General features: G+C 54.9%; 3 protein-coding genes across 3 annotated transcripts; 2 read left to right on the top strand and 1 right to left on the bottom strand.

Annotated features, from left to right (window-relative positions):
• Positions 1-118: 118 nt before the first annotated feature.
• On the top strand, positions 119-2,997 carry BO70DRAFT_370487 (mRNA splicing protein SYF1; the record flags this gene model as incomplete). The annotated part of the gene is made up of 5 exons (XM_025544739.1): positions 119-208; positions 288-404; positions 475-528; positions 634-2,645; positions 2,715-2,997. 5 exons carry the CDS (start codon positions 119-121, stop codon positions 2,995-2,997), a joined length of 2,556 nt encoding a protein of 851 aa, XP_025400273.1.
• A 1,021-nt stretch (positions 2,998-4,018) lies between these two features.
• BO70DRAFT_313282 (Sec7 domain protein) lies at positions 4,019-9,452 on the bottom strand. Its single transcript, XM_025540240.1, has 6 exons — positions 6,269-9,452; positions 5,875-6,220; positions 5,440-5,828; positions 5,282-5,391; positions 4,850-5,232; positions 4,019-4,791 (listed from the first exon to the last, which is right to left on the bottom strand). The coding sequence occupies exons 1-6, from the start codon at positions 9,445-9,447 to the stop codon at positions 4,429-4,431; spliced, it is 4,770 nt and encodes a 1,589-aa protein (XP_025400272.1). The 5' UTR covers positions 9,448-9,452; the 3' UTR covers positions 4,019-4,428.
• Positions 9,453-11,362: 1,910 nt separating this feature from the next.
• BO70DRAFT_290239 (putative Rho guanyl nucleotide exchange factor) lies at positions 11,363-16,123 on the top strand (the record flags this gene model as incomplete). Its single annotated transcript, XM_025539338.1, has 3 exons — positions 11,363-13,592; positions 13,641-15,499; positions 15,569-16,123. The coding sequence occupies 3 exons, from the start codon at positions 11,363-11,365 to the stop codon at positions 16,121-16,123; spliced, it is 4,644 nt and encodes a 1,547-aa protein (XP_025400271.1).
• Between the last annotated feature and the right edge of the window lie 407 nt (positions 16,124-16,530).

The following is a 16,530-nucleotide window of genomic DNA, read 5'->3' as shown; positions in this document are numbered from 1 at the left end:
TTCGCCAGAAACGCGACGAAAGAAAGACAGACAGAAGGCGACCCCGTTTATGCGACCCCCTTTCCCCGAGGATACCGTGCTGACCGTGTGAGTCGGTCCCGCTCGACTGAGTGGCGCAATGCCAGGGACAATCCTGCCCCCGAGATCCCTCCGGCAACACGCTCAAATGGACCGAACGTCGGCCTCAGGGCCGGATCTCTACCTGATTGTAAGTGGGGGGCTGGCATTGAGCGTCAAGCGTCGAGACAAGGCCAGGCTAACCGCGCGAATGCGAATGCGAATGACAGGCCGATCAGGATACCGTGTACGAACAGGATCTCCTCCGCAATCCCGGCAGTGTCAAGCCATGGCTGGCCTATATCGAATACAAACAGCAACAGGGAACTCTCTACGAGCAGGCTTTTGTACGTTTTATATTCACCTCGGCCATTTATCTGTCGTATTCCATTCATATGCTAATCAATCCTTACGCAGGTCATGGAGCGTGCCTGTAGAGAGCTCCCCAGATCATACAAGTTGTGGAAGATGGTACGGAATTTTCTTTTTTTCTTCCCCCTCCCCATTTTCTTTGAAACCCCTCATTTTCAGACCCTTGTCACACGGGCGGTATCCGAATCCAGCTAACCAATGTAGTACCTCGAGTTTCGAACAAAACATCTCAAGGGCCGCAACGCGACCGTCTATCGGGCCGAGTATCAGAAAGTGAACGCGCTGTTTGAGCGTGCTCTTGTACTGCTCAACAAGATGCCTCGGATATGGGAGATGTACCTCGCCTTCATGCTCCAGCAGCCGCTGGTCACACAGACTCGACGGACCTTCGATCGTGCCCTGCGAGCCCTGCCCATCGCGCAACACAACCGGGTCTGGAAGCTCTACAAGGCCTTCGCCCGTTCCGCATCTGGCCCGACGGCCGTGAAGATCTGGGCCCGTTACATGCAGATTCACCCTGAGAATGCCGAGGAATACATCCATCTGCTGGTCGAAATGGGCCAGTACACGGACGCCGTGAAGAAGTATATGGATATTCTCGACAACCCGCGATTCCAGTCGAAGGAGGGAAAGAGTAACTTCCAGCTGTGGACGGAAATGGTGGACCTGTTGGTCTCAAAGGCGAAGAAGATCGAGACCGGTCCCCAGGTTGGAATTGACGTCGACGCGATCTTGCGCAGCGGTATCGATCGGTTTGCCGACCAGAGGGGCAAGCTCTGGGCTGGCTTGGCGACTTACTGGATCAGGAGAGGCAATTTCGAGAAGGCCCGCGATGTGTACGAGGAGGGTATCACGACGGTTATGACGGTTCGCGACTTTACCCTGATCTTCGACTCGTACGTCGAATTCGAGGAGTCCATTATCGGAAGCCTGATGGAGTCGGCGGCTGCCCGGACCGACAAAGGGCAGAGCGACGAAGAGGCCGACTTCGACCTCGATCTGCGAATGCTGCGCTTCGAACAGCTCATGGACCGACGCCCGTTCCTTGTCAACGATGTTCTTCTTCGACAGAACCCTAACAATGTCATCGAGTGGGAGAAGAGAGTTGCCCTCTGGGGTGATAACAAGCACGAGGTCGTTCAGACTTACACCGCTGCTATCGCGGCTATACACCCCAAGAAAGCGCACGGCAAGTTCTCCGAGCTCTGGATCAACTACGCCAAGTTCTACGAAAACGGTGGCGATTTGGACACGGCTAGAGTCATTTTCGAGAAGGCTGTCAAGGTTCCATTGAAGTCTGTCGTCGAGTTGGCCGAGACATGGTGTGAGTGGGCGGAGATGGAACTCCGCAGCGAGAACTTCGACCAGGCAGTGGAAATCATGGCGAAGGCAACACAGGCACCGAAGAGATCGACGGTGGATTACTTCGATGAGGACCTCTCGCCTCAGCAGCGCGTTCACAAGAGCTGGAAGTTGTGGAGTTTCTACGTTGATCTGGTCGAGAGTGTCTCTTCCATCGAGGAGACCAAGAACGTGTACGAACGGATCTTCGAGCTGCGCATCGCGACGCCCCAAACCGTCGTCAACTACGCCAATCTCCTGGAGGAGAAAAAGTACTTCGAGGAGTCTTTCAAGGTGTACGAACGAGGACTCGACCTGTTCAGCTACCCGGTTGCATTCGAGCTTTGGAACCTTTATCTGACCAAGGCCGTCGACCGCAAGATCGGCATCGAGAGACTACGGGACCTGTTCGAGCAGGCCCTGGATGGATGCCCTCCCAAGTTCGCCAAGCCGCTCTATCTGATGTACGGCAACCTGGAAGAGGAACGCGGTCTGGCCAGGCATGCCATGCGAATCTACGAGCGCGCGACTCGCGCCGTCTCCGACGAAGACAGATTCGAGATGTTCGAATTCTACATCACCAAGTCGGCCTCCAACTTCGGACTGACCTCGACGAGACCCATCTACGAAAGGGCCATCGCCGCCCTCCCCGACCAAGAAGCCAAGGAAATGTGCCTCAAGTTCGCGGAAATGGAACGCCGCCTGGGAGAAATCGACCGCGCCCGTGCGATCTACGGCCACGCCTCTCAGTTCTGCGACCCGCGCACCAATGCCGTCTTCTGGCAGAAATGGGAGGCCTTCGAGGTCCAGCACGGAAACGAGGACACCTTCAAGGAAATGCTCCGTGTCAAGCGCAGCGTTCAAGCACAGTACAAGTATGTACCCCCTCCCTCCTTCCCTTGATAACCAAACCCCACAGGCGCATGGCTAACCCTTCAAACCAGCACCGATGTCAACTTCATCGCCTCCCAAGCCATCGCCCGCACTCAACAACAACGGGCCCAGGACGGCGAAGAGCCAGAAGCCCAGGACGCCGCCGCCGAGCGCGCCGATGCCATGGCCGCGTTGGAGCGCCAGGCGCGTGCCCCCGTCGGCTTTGTCGCCGCCAGCACCGGCCCTGAAGGCGGCAACCGCCCGCCCCCGGCCGGCCAGGAGCAGCCTGCCTCCGCTGCTGCCCCCGTCAACCCGGATGCCATCGACCTCGATGACGATATGGATGCCGATTAGGTGGTTTTACTCATACCTTTGGATATTGCAATACCCACATCCACATCCACATCCACCTTCTCCATGTCAATCAATCAACTAACCCCCGCATCCCAATGGTCGAATGTCACTTACTCACTCCTTCCTTCCGTCTTTCCTGAACACATTTCCTCTCCGGATCGATCTCCATACAACATCATCCGCGTCTCAGTCTGAGACTGCGCCAGACGGTGACAGTGACAACCTCTCAGACCACAATGAAGCAATCAAGCAATTCAACAATCCAGACAAACCCACCCTCCCCCTAACCCTTCCTGTACTACTCTACTCTACTCTACTCTACTCTACTCTACATTCCACAACCCTCTGTCTCCTTTGTTTCTGTTTCACCAACCAACCACTGTGCCTGTGTGAGCGTATCCGAGTGTGTGTGCGTGAGTGTATGTGAGTGAGTGTGAGACAGTGAGTGTGCATGCACCTGCCCATCAATTCGAATCAAATTCTTTCCCCAATGACTGCAATATCATGGATACCTCTTTTTTGACTTGTTATTGCTGTTATTGCTGCTACTGCCACCACTGTTGCTTTGATGCTGCTGCTGCTGTTGCTGTTGCTGTTGCTGTTGCTGTTGCTGTTGTTTTGGCGTTTGTCTGCCCGCGCGCTTCTGTATAGATGGAGTCGATGAAGTCCAATATAAGATTTTTTTGGGGGGGTGGTTGTTGGATTTGATGGTCTTTCTTATTCCTGGATTTCGGGGTTTCTGGATGTAGAGCGTAAAGTAATGTATGTGTACGTGTATATGTATGTATGTGTGTATGTATCAATCACTATTCCCTTCCCTACCTCCCTCCCTCCCTCCCTCTCTCTTTCACTCACTCCAAAATACCTGCATCAAACACAAACACAAACCCAACCCAACCCAACCCCATTTATAAACAACCAGCACGACAATAAAATAACTAGGGTACAATTACAACAACAGCAACAACAACAACAATAATAATAATAATAACACATACACAAAAAGCATTACATACATAGTCTTGATCTTGATCTCGGTCTTGATAGGTATAGATAGTATGGATGGATGGTATGCCCGCCCTCTAGGATAATAGAATAATAAGAAAAAAGAAGAAGAAGAAGAAGAAGAAGAAGAAGAAGATGATGATGATGAAACAGCGTGCATCGATGGAAATATTTACAAATACAATACAGGTATTTAGAGCACACAGGCAGAAGAATCAGAAGCAGAAGTGGGAAGCAGAGAGAAAGGGAAGGGAGGCAATACAGCAAGCAAACTACCCACGCTATAAATGCTTGAGGGGAAATAAGATAAAGTAAAATAAGGTAAGATAAATCAAGTCATCGGAGACGAAGATGGAAAGGAAGATATGGAAGCGGTGTCTTTCTTTCCTTCCTGTGAGATGGATGGATGGGTGGATGGGTGGATGTTTAGGGATTGCTGGCGTTGTCTTCAGCCGCGGGTGCGGGTTCAGCTTCGGCTGTTGGCTCGGGTTCAGCGGGGGTGGGATGTTCTTCGGACGTGGCTGGTTGAGGCTCCGCGCTGGCCTCGCCTGTGGGTTCGGTAGCAGGGACGGAGGAGGAATCAGGGGATGCGGGGGCGAATTTCTCGTCCGGGACGGCAGGAACGTCCGGGAAGATCTCGTTGAAGAGGTCGGGGAGGAATCTATCGAGGCGTTTCTTGGTTTCCGTCCAGGTTTGTTCCTTGCTCGGGTCTTGAGAGGGCGGGACCAGGTAGCCTCCATCGGCCATGACGAGGAGGATGTTTTTGAGACTTTCGGGGATGGCTTCTTCCTGTTGGGGGTTAGATCTGGGGTCACATTGGGAGTATAAAGTGGGGACGGGGACGTACCAGACTGTCTCCTTGGCCGCTGTTCATCATCCGGTCGAGGATATCGAGAATCTTGAGCCACAGATCGAGCAATCCTTCGCGGTTCGGAAGCTGGTCGAGATAGCGCAGGAAGATCTTGCAGACCAGGATGGCAACCTGCACTCGGGTCTCGCCCATTCCCACGGGGTCGGAGTGGTAGACCTCGGGCTTCAGCAGCCGGAGGATGAGAGGGAAGAGGACCTGGTCGAAAATGGCCGACCACTCCTGGTCGTCTGTGGAGCTGATCTCGAGGGACAGAAGTGTGCGTTGCAGTGCCGAAATTGCCTGGTGACGGATGTCTCGGCAGGGGTTGATGCATTGCCCAGTCAAGCATTGGAAGATAGGGGACCAGTACGCGGACCAGGCTGGAAAATACATTAGCTCAAGCTCGGTTCACAGGAGTTACGTGCATACCTTCGCTTTCCTCGAGGTGAGATTGCTTGATAAGGGCAGGGACACGTCGGGTTAGGTAGAGGATGAAACCAATGGCTTTCACGCCACGTGAAACCACCTCGTTTTCACTGCTACTGGTTGTCAGCATGGAAAAATCGATGGAATGATTGGGAAAATACCTTGACTTCGACTGTTTGGCACCCCGGACGCGTCGCCCGTGTGCATCTCTCTGCCGTTCATCGATGTGGCCCACACTACCGGCGCTGATGAAATCGTTTGCAAGGCTAACAGCAGATTCGTAGTTATCCGCAGTAATTATAGGAGGGGCAGACTCCACAATGGTTTGGAGCAGGTCAAACACCAGCGGAGCAGCTTCCTTGTGCTGGTGCAGTCTCTGCAAGATAGACCAGAAGTCAGGAGAAACAGTGATCTCGTTACGCAACGGCGCAGGGCCAGAGACGCATCGCGATAGGCTTTTGACTACCGGAATGGCAACGTTCTCCAAGATATCCTGATCGAAGCCAGAAATGCCATGAAGAACCACAGGTACCCGCATGTAAGGCTGGTCCTAATGGATATTAGCGCAGAACACGAAACGAAGAGAGTAGACATACATGACTCAACCGCAATAGGTTAAGCAGATAGTGGATGATCCGTGACAGTGCCAAGGAGTGGATGTTTCTCGCATCCCGAATGAATGCTTGCAGGGTGGTCAGGAGTCTCTCACCGAGAGTCTCCAGGGTTTCCGCATCACGAAGCGTCAGAATGGTGGCCATTTCCAAGAGATACAGCATTCCGGGGTCGTAATTGGATTTATTAGCATCGGCCCTGCCGCCAGACATCCTTGAACCGGTTGATGGCCGCTCGGTTTTGACAACGATAACCGCCGGAGCATTTTCTTCGGGCATCTGAGCCAATAACGCCTCAACGACCATAGCCACCGACTTCAACGGAAGAGATCTAATGGACGGTTAGGCAAGCAGGCAGAGGGGATGGCGCATAACTTACTTCATATTAGCCAGGACATCGTCAGTGGAACACGCCGTGATACAGTCCACGGTACACAGTGTGTTGTCCAACTCCTCATCCGATGGCTCTGGAGGCTCATCGGCTGCATAGCTGGAGAGATATGAGGTGAATGCGGAGAGCAGTCCGGTTTCTGCGCCTCGTCCATCACGGTCTACGACCTGCGACGGGGTCTGGAGCGGGATAGGGGAAACATCGAGCTCAGCGCTCAGCTCAGAATTAGGCGGAGGGATGAGAGAGTTAATGAACAAGTTGCTGAGGATTCGAATAACGTGCGTCCAGCTCTGCTGAATCGCAGCTTCATTATTGGCCAGCACGCGGAAGAGGACCACCGCCGCCAGTTGGGCCCTGAAGTCGCGTCCGAATTTCACGGCCAGTTCGCTCACCATCACGCTCTTCTTATCGGCTTGCAACTCCGTGTTGAGAGCAGTGCTGGGGGGCTTCGGTGTTGCAAGGGTGCTGATCGAGGCCAGACAGAAGACAATGCGGTCAAAGGCTTCCGTCAAACCGGCACGGGCAGCAATTTGGGCACACTGATCAAATCCTGTTACCACTCGAGAGTATACCGCATCATCGGAAGCTGACATGAACACATATGACAGAGTCGCAACAACGGGTTTCCAGGTCGCCGCAAACATCTCCGCATCGTAGATATTGGTTTCACCAACCACCAGCTCCCCGGCCGATGAGGACTTCAACAGCAATTCTCGCCAAGCAAAGTCGAATGCATGCTGGTTGTCATGCTCATCTGGCAAGATAATCTCGTTGCGCTTGATCGAATCATAAATCTCCTGCAAGAACTCGGGAGCAAAGTCCTGTCCTGCGTTTACACCTCGCAGATTCCTTGAAAACGCGGTGCATGACATGCGATTCTGGGATTTGATGTTCGGGTTATAAAGCTCCGTGTTAAGCATGATAATGGCGTATGTCAGTACAAAGACAGCGTCCTTGTCCGCAATGTTAGTGGGTTGGGCCTGCTGCATGTACTTTTCGGTGAATGTCGTGACAATCCGCTCGATCAGAGGGGATTCACCCGGCAGGCGGAATGCGCCGAGCAAGTCTCGGAGGGCATCGACGATATTCTTGCCCGCGAAATCGAAAAGTTCAACGAATGCATCGAGAAGTCGTTCATTGGAGCGTTTGGACAGGAATTCGCCCAAAACCTTCTTTGACAACCGCGTCGTTCCCTTCAAGAACCGAGCTACCAGAGCAGGATCGTCCGGGTTCTCGATAATGCCATGGGAGGCAAGGTAGGCAACTCCTGATTTGGGATCCTCGTTGAATTTCTGGGCCGCATGGATGATGATTTTCTTTCTCCGGCGCTGGCTCCTGAGCTGTTCGATTGAAGGGAAGTCATCATGCACAGGCTCATCATCCAGCCGATCATATATGAATTGGACAAAACCCAGAAGAGCATCCAAGCATAATGGAGGCACATTGGTTGTGCTCCAAGTAGCCGAGTCGGGGAAAGCACTGCGGGAAAGCAAGCCGATCAAGTCCTCGCACAGGTCCGCTCGATCGACGTCGCAGTCGTAGTTGATGAAAAGCTCCACCATAAAGCTCGGGATGCGCGCCAGCACGCCGATACTCTCCACCATGGCTTCCCGGGTTTCCGGCTTCCTTGAGCCCCCTTCCAGTCCGAGCTTTTGCCTATCCTTCACTGGAATCGGGGTGGATCTCCCACTACTAGATTGCGACGGCGAAGGCTTCACCAGCTTCGGCACCTGCGGTACTCCATCGTAAAGAGCCGGGTTGATACCTGGCTCCCTCGGAATTTCTACCTTGGGGTGGAGGCAGGCGACTAGGTACGACAGATAGAGCTCCTGCTGTAGCTTCAGGGCAGGGCGACAGGTCAGGAGCAGAGTACCAGCGACCCTAAGAGAGCCCGTCAGGATCGCTATATTCTCCGATCGAACCAGCTGGAAGAGATGGCGGCAGAGATCGTCCTGCGCCAATGAAGCCAGACTGGGGTGTTTGGCGATGGAAGGACCCGCCACCTCCAGGGCCACATCGATGATCCTCAGCGCCATCACCTTCATGGGTTCTGTGTGCTGTCCGTTGTGGGGGTCCAGGAGGTCAATCAGCACCCGGAATAGCTCCCGAATGGACGGTATGGAGTAGGGCTTCACTTCGTCCCCCGTATCATCTTGGGGATTCGGAGGCGCGGCGACAGCGCCTCCATTCAGCGTTTGCTCGGGAGATCCATCTCGACTGCCACGGTCCCGATCCGCTACACCGGTATCTGAGCCCATGGCGGACGGGTGTTGTGAGGTCACGGTATTTCCGTCGACGGAAGGATCCATCTTCAAGTTTGTTTGTTCGACCTCGGGGCGAGTTCGGATCTCAAACCCCGGCTCATCGACCTGCGAGGCATCCAGGTGCGACAGTCGCATGAAGATCACCTGACACATGTTGACCATGGCCATCTCCGCAGACCTCCGCAGAACCTCCGAGAGGCGGACCTGACAGCACATGCTTAACCCGGTTTCCATCATTTCACAGACACTCTCGTCTCCCAGGAGCTCGCCTTCGGGGCGAGACAGCATCCCTTCCATCAATTTTAAGATGCGCAACAAAACGATTTCGTCGGCGGCGGAGTCGCTGGCTTCGAAGCGGCAATGGGTAATCGCGGCGGAGAGGAGCTGCATGGCCATGGGGAGTCGCGGGGAGTCGCGACTGACGATGTTGTAGGCGAAGAACTTGGTCAGGGCCACCAAGGCTAGGGAGGTGATCGCGGCGGAGGTAGACGAGGAGCGAATGACCTGGAGGAACGGATGGAGCAAGGCCGGGGCATCGAAGGTTCGGATATCTCTGCAGCCCTTCAGATCGCTCCGCAGCCGGGTGAAGGCCGAAATCAGGGGGTTATCTTGCATACTCTTGCCCTTCTTGCCTCGCAAGCCCCAGCGATTCGCCAGGGCATGGTCCTCATCGGCGGAGGACAGTCTCGACCTCGGACGGGGCGGCGTGGCCCCATTCCGGGGGCTTGGAGGAGCAGAGGTATCACGGTCGTAGACTCTGGAGACCGCGCCGCCTCCCAGGATGGCGGAGACGGACGAATGAGCCCAGCGGGCATGCTTTCGCATGGCCGAGGTGACGGTGATGCATTCCGTTATCACCAACGCGACCGGGTCGACCGCGATGGGCAGAGGTGTAGAGGACATGGTGGACGGACGGTAGAGGGAGGGGAGAAGGGGAGCGGCAGGATAAGGATTGCCCGACACAGGAGCAATTTCAAATCATGGCCCTCTTTGACTGGGGGAGCGAGAGAAGGAGAGACGAAGAGAGGGGGCGAGGAGGAGGAGGAGGAGGAGGAGGAGGAAGCGGGAACACAACAGCTGGTCTTCTTTGGCCGCTGCGGGCGGCGGAGGTGACCTGCCTGCCCGATCGGGTTTAGGGCGCCAGTCCCTCAGTTTCGCTCCCCGATTCTTATTCAGGGACAGACACTCGGTGTTAAATATTAATATAGACTGGCCAGGAGAGAAGTGGCAGAAAAAAAAAAAAAAGAATCAGTACAAGATTGATGGAGCTGTGCTGGGACAAACCTTCCTACGGTGGGTTACTCCCCTCATGAGGAGGTCATGGGAGGCATACGACCTCTATATGCAAGGGTTGATACCCAAACGGCGAATTGTGAGGATAAAGTTGCGGGGTTTACGAGCGATTCCTTACTTGGTCGCGGAGGTCTACAGCCGTACAGTACTTGGTAGTAACTAAAGTAACTCAGTAACGAACTGGTCTCCCAGCAACATGGATGGTGTTCAAGGTTGAGCCGCCAGATCAGACCCAACTTCAAGCTGGATTCCCGGAAGAAAGGAATAATGATCATGTTGAAGAAGGCCCCAAAAGGTGCCCCGAAGTGGAGGATGACCGGCCTGGATCCATGGTTGAGGGGCCTGCCTGGGCTAGGCGGTGTGGCCCGGTTCAACGCCCAGAAAGTCCTCCTCCTCCCCAGAACGAGAGAGAAAAAAAAAGGACTGGATGTAAACAAATCATTCCTGAGTTCCTGGGCCGCTTAGCGCCTCCCTTACGGTCGGAAAGTGCCCCATTGGATGGTTGGTCTGAGCGTTGCTTCTGGACTGGTTTCTTTTTCTTCGGATAATTGTTGACAGTTGGCCACCAGCTACACGTGTCGAGGTGTGATTGCGATGGTGATGGCGATTCTTCTCCTTGGGATGCTTGGGTACGGAGATTTCGTCCGGGATCGTTAGATAGAAGAAGAGCTGGGTTCCATCGGTGCCCTGAGGTTGTATTTGCATACCGAAATGCCATCCATGGTCAGCTCCATCCGTAAGTATAACCCGATCTGAGGCTAAACCGGATTGGCGGCCTTTCCCCCGCGCAAGAGCAATTCGCGAGTCAACCTTCACTTTGGCTGATGCTGATGCGAGGCTAACGCTGCAAATCCCCTGCAGCCAGTCAATCCGTCTGGTCTTTTACTCTGACTGACTGACTGACTGTCTGTCTCTGCACCACAGCGACGCCCTGACGCATCTAATTCCCCCCCCCCCCCCCCAAATAATAAACATCGACCTCGCTTCCCATCTTCCTCCCCCCCTCCCCCCCACCGAAAGCTTGCTTGCTTGCTTGCTTGCTTACTTGCGCCTGTCTCCGACAAACGCGTCCCTCCGATCTCCATCTCTCTTCTTACTCCTCCTCCTCCTTCATCTCTTCCTTTCTCACCCCCTCTCTTCCTCTCTTATCTCACCATCCAATTTCCTCCCATGGAGGGGCTTCCTTCGCTTCCCCCTTCCGCTGTATGAGGATCCCCTCCTTCGTTTCTCGATCGGACCGTGTGCAACTTGGCCAATATTATGTTCCATCCGCTCTCTCGCCTCAGTCCTTCGAACCAGTCACTGACGGCCTCATTCGTTCCCTGGAGTCTTCCTTGTCTTCCTGCCCTGTTGTTGACTCTATCTGGAGTTCTTATTCGATCCTCCACTTATTAATCGCTCCACCGATTAGCCAGCCACTAGTTCCCCCATCCTTTATTACGGCGCCCGTCGCTCTTTCCCCACCGGATCGGTACTTCCCACTCTTTTGTTGCATGCGATAACGTCCTTCCCTTCCCCCGCCATCATGGCGACTGTGTCAACCGCCCCGTCGGACCTGCCTCTGGAGCAGCTCTCCTTGTACCATGCCTCCGACACCTACCTCTCCTCCGTCTTTGTCTTCTACGGCCCCGTCGCCACAGCAAATGCCACCGTCAGCAGCTCGCGCATCCAGGCGCATATCTTGACCCCCGCCGGCTTCCAAAGTTACCCGCGCATCACCGTCTCTCCCGCCGCCCCCTTGTATGCCGCAGTCAACCATCTACCCAGGGACAAACAAGGCGATGAGGTCTGCCGAGGTCTCGCGGTCAGCATGTTGAAGTACTTCGCAGAGCTGTCCGACCCCGCCAAGGAGTGCCTGCAGGCCATCGCCCGTGCCGGCAAGCCAGGCGTGAAGCTTCCCAGGCTTTTCGATGAGATGCACGCCGCGGAACTCGCCAATCGCATGACGAAGGTCGACCAGACAGCGGACATAGTGCGCGATGTGCGGGGGGCGTTCCAAGAGCGCAGGGTTCCGTGGGTCGATATCGACGTCGTCCTCCCCGTTGGCGTGATCCAGCCGCCTCCCCAGCCCGATAACGATGATGATGTGCAGGATGGTAATGTGGACTTTTATGATACTCCTGATCTCCAATATGGACGGTATTCAGCGCTGGTTCGATCGCTGGGAGCGCCGATGTTTCTGCCAACATCCCGACTCAAGCGCGCCCCGTCACAGCCGACCAACGTGAGCAAGTCAAAGCTCTTCTCCAAAAGCCAGAAACAGGCCCTTCGCCTGACCATGTGCGAGCTGGTGGATACGGAGGAACGATATGTGAACAAGCTCTATACCCTGGTGTGCAATGTGGCGGAGGAGTACCGGTTAAAGGCCCAGGCACGGGTCCCGTCCAGTACCAGCCCCAACGAAGCTGATCTGGCCACGCTTTTTCCGCCCTGCTTGAATGAGATTTTGGAGGTGAACATGGGATTCCTGGAGGTGATTCGGCAGATTCTCGAGGAGACGGAGAAAGATGCGATCGATGATATTACAGAGGATACACAACTCCCGTCGTCTGTGTCACAGCGATCAATCTCAAAGGAGGAAAAGGATGCGATTGGTGCGGTGGCATTTGCGAACGCGCTTCTAGAATGGCTCCCCCGGTTTTCGCAGCCTTACGCCGATTATATGCGGGCCCACACCGGCTTCACGCAGACGCTCAACTCGTTCATGAGGGATAAAAACTCGAGCTTCTCCCGGCGTGTCTACGAGACCGGGGAGCAAAAGCTGCGCTCTCTCCTCATGGAGCCCGTGCAGCGTCTTCCTCGCTACAGTCTCCTGATTGACACAATGACAAGCAGTCTCCCTTTGGTCCATCCCGCCGTGCGACCACTGCTGAAGGCGCGCGATGTCGTCAAGGATATTTGCTCGCTGGACGACTCTTCCTCGACGAACCACGACCAGAGCTTTCGACGCCTGAAAGAGTTGGTGGACGGATGGCCGTCAACCATCCTGCCCACTGGCCGCCTGATCACCGCCGTTGATTTCAACGAGCTGTCCCCTCCGTACCACCTCGACGAACCAACCGCAGAGCCCAGCGCAGGGATTATGCTGATATACAAAAACTGCCTCGTCTTGCTGGCGAAGGCTTTGGGGAGTCGGACGACGGCACGAGGTCTCTTGGCTGACTTGGATAACGCTGCAGCGACGGCCAATGCCGCGGCCAACTCCCCGGTCGTGACTGAGCTCCGAGTGGTGCAAGTGTACGACCTGCACACCGTGCGGTGCATGCAATCTACGTGTGGACGCATTCTGTTTCTAGCCCCCACATCCGCTAAGTCGAGACCAGACCAGAACACCACTGTAGACCTGCTCGCCTTAGAGCCAATTTCCATGTATGAAGGTCGCGCGAGCCGAATAATTGAGGAGATCGTGAAAGCAAAGATCGAGGGTCGCTTTTCCGAGAGCGAGCGGGAGAATGGCAAATGGTCGCTGCGAAGTCCCACCGGTACTGTTGGCAACCTTGGTATCCTGGCCTGTGTGTTCGAGGAAGAGCCGGAGGAAGCCAAGAAGAGGGCCAGTTCGTCGAAGATAAGGGTTGTGTTCGATACTCCGAGGGCGACCTGCAGTCAAACGCTGAGCAACTCGGATGTGGAGGTGATCGTGTCGTTGTCCGTGGCGGGTGAAGACCAATATCGAGTGGACATAGAGTCAGTAGTTGGCAACGCTTCCTCAGATATCGTCACGGTGGATAGCTTCGTTCCCGTGCTCTCCAAGCGCCGTAAGTACACCAAACCAGCCTTACCGGTCTGATCGCTGACTGTTGTAGTGTTGAACGTTCTTCTGCCTCTGCATGGACCTCGGAATCGCACCATGACGGAGTCGGTCGTGCACTCCAATTTCGAGATCCTGCGTTATCTTGCTGGTCACCTCATGTCCCAATTCAAGGTCCCACGTGGGTTTCGGCCCCCGTCCCCCTCGAAACTCCTATCCAGCCTTCTCGGTGGGAACCAGGCAAAGGACGGCAATGCGACCAGCTCAAAGCTGCCCAGTTCGGCGACATTGCTGGGCGAATTCCCGAAAATGCCGCCCCCCCGAGGCAATATGTCGCGATCCAACACGCTACCCTCGGTCTTCCCGGGGAAAGAGGAGGGCCCGATCAAGATCTCTGTTGTAGGCGCTGCACCTTCGAAAGGACAGGAAAGCCCGTTCAGCGTCTTGGAGCAGACGTTTGCTGCTTATGCACTCGCTTTGCAATCTCGCAGTGGAAATATTGTCGGACGATCTCTCCGGGGAAGAGACAATGTTGATCGGTCGTCGGTGAATGAACTGTACAACATCCTGTTGGAAGATCCTGGGAAGATCCAAGCCGCGGCAGAGGTGCCTGTGGATACACTCTTTGTGGCCTTTGAAACATTCATGGCCAACGCTTGGAGAGAACATATGGGCCCAGTCTTGGACCCGTCCTCGTTGAAATCGCTTCAGACTCAGTTCGACACCCTGTTCCCTCGGGACTTTGAGGAGAACTTTCGAAAGTTCCTGGCGGACATGAGCCCCCAGAATCGCCGCGCTCTCGCTTCCTTGATCCGGCTGCTGGCGGAACTACTTGATGCCTCGGGGAGTGATGGCGACCGGGGTGCTTTGACGGCGGCCTTTGCAGAGGTCCTAACGGTCGAAGGAGACCCGATGCAGCACATCTCCCTTCTGGACCGGCTGGTGGACGAATTTGATAATCTGTTCGACGAATACATCCCAGGTGGTGCATCATTGGAAGGAACGCTGAACTGCGACCAGACAAAACCCGTCTCTCAAACCGCGGGTTCCATAAACTCCAATGCGTCCTCGTTCAGGAAGCGCTTCGGGTTCAGCCTGCATCGGGAGAACTCGAAGACTGAGAGCGAGAGCAAGGTCTCGTCAATCCTGAGGACGCTAAGCAAAACCAAGGGTTCTGGAGACTCGGAACCTGGCACACCAAAGGGCTCGCTGCTTCGGTCCAAATCGATCGATATCGATACTGGGCTAGGCTCTCTCCTCCGACCGGGCTCCCGCGACCGTCCTGGCTCCTCACTCTCGCAGGAACATCTTCGACGACCAGGCAGTTCCCAAGAGAAGCCGCCCTCTCTCTCCTCCATTCGCGGCATCTCGACAAATGGAATTGTGAAGGTGCGTAGAAAGAGGAGGAGCTCTCTGTCCGACCTCCGACCAGGCACAGCATCTTCCGAGGCTTCTGTTGTATCATCAAGTCAAGAGCAGCGACCCGCGACACCATCCTCCATTTCCAACCAGCCTCGCACAGAAACGACGACCCCTGCCGGGCAGGCACGACCGCAGACCAGCCATGAATCAGGCTCTACAGCTCGGAGCACATCTCCAGCGAAGACCGGCTCGCCCACTCGGCTGGCCTCGCCGTCTCGACGGTCCCCAACCCGCCCAGTCACCCCCAGCCGCAAGGAAAACATCGATCCAAAATTACCGCAGACAGAACGCGTTTCCCGGAAGAAGGGAGATACGTCCGTATCGCCTACGCAGGAGACCAAGAGGAGGTCCCGCGCGACCAGTATACCTTCGTCCCGGGCACCCGGCTTGAAAGAGCGGCCGGTCCAGGTGAATGGCACAGACCCAAGACGCTTGCAGCCCACGTCGTCTTCCCAGAAGACGCCAAAGCTGCGGTTGCAAAGTCCACAGAAGGTGAGGCACCTTCTTTTCTACTTATCTTTATATTTTTGAAGGTGCACTGCTGACCGGTACTCGTTACAGCTTCGGGATCGTCTCAATAGCGAGAAAAGAGCGCAAAGCGTCGCAGAGTTGGGCTTGAAGGACGAATTAGACCTCATCGGTGAAGAGCTACGAGCAATGAGGCTTACGCCGTCAATAGCCAAGGATGGACAAAGCCCGACGCCACTCGAAGAACCATTCTCCCCAACCGCCAATACCGCCCTAATGTCTCGTGTTCGCAACCTGGAGCTGAAGTTTGACACTCTCTCCGGGGACTTCAGAGGCCGGACCGCTGCCATCGAAAAGGACCTGGAATCGTCGCTTGTGGTCAGCGAGAAACGAGCCAAGAAGCTGGATGAGTTGTATCGTGAGGCCAGCGCGGAAAACGAGGCGCTCTACGACCGATTTAACTCGGAGCTGAGCAAAATCGCCAAAGACGCGCGAGCAGGAAACGTCGAGGAGGCGCTCAAATCGCAGCTGTCTTCGGCCTTGGAAGAAGTCGGGAGACTGAAGAAGGAGAATTTCCGATTGAAGCGCGAGGTTGGGGGGTTGCGCGCCCAGCAAGCAGCGGTGGCCTTGTTGAAGGCGAGCGAGTGATGGCAAACATAATCTTCGGTGCCGGCACCAACCGTGCCTGGCAGCTGGTCAAGCAGGCATTCCTTCCGGCTTGCCTTTCTTTTTTCTCTATTTCTTTCTCTTGAACCCTGATCTTAAAGATGTTTGACTGGATATGAGTGCATGCCTGTTATTGAACGATGGACATTCCCTTCATTTCTTATCCACTTTTCTTTTTTGGGACCTCGCTTGGGTGGTGGTTTATGGCGTCCGCCTGATTATGCTCAGGAGCGACCTTCCTTCCTTGACATCTTTCTTTTATTTTCATTTCTCCTTCTATTTCTCCCCAATTGTGTTCATAGGGCATCTCTTCTCTTCTCTTTCCTTTGTCCCGGCATAGCCTGCACTGTATGTATCCTCGGCTTGGATTTGGATTTTTCTGTTTGCAT

This window comes from Aspergillus heteromorphus, assembly GCF_003184545.1.
Source record: "Aspergillus heteromorphus CBS 117.55 chromosome Unknown BO70scaffold_9, whole genome shotgun sequence".
NCBI lineage: Eukaryota > Fungi > Ascomycota > Eurotiomycetes > Eurotiales > Aspergillaceae > Aspergillus > Aspergillus heteromorphus.
This window is presented reverse-complemented; position numbering and strand designations above follow the sequence as displayed.

Excerpts from the sequence above, each read along its gene's own strand:
- BO70DRAFT_313282 (XM_025540240.1), bottom strand. The coding sequence starts at position 9,447 with ATGTCCTCTACACCTCTGCCCATCGCGGTCGACCCGGTCGCGTTGGTG. Across the intron at positions 5,829-5,874 it reads ACCTATTGCGGTTGAGTCAT|GACCAGCCTTACATGCGGGT; the intron begins GTATGTCTACTC and ends AATATCCATTAG. Across the intron at positions 5,392-5,439 it reads GCCAAACAGTCGAAGTCAAG|CAGTGAAAACGAGGTGGTTT; the intron begins GTATTTTCCCAA and ends GACAACCAGTAG.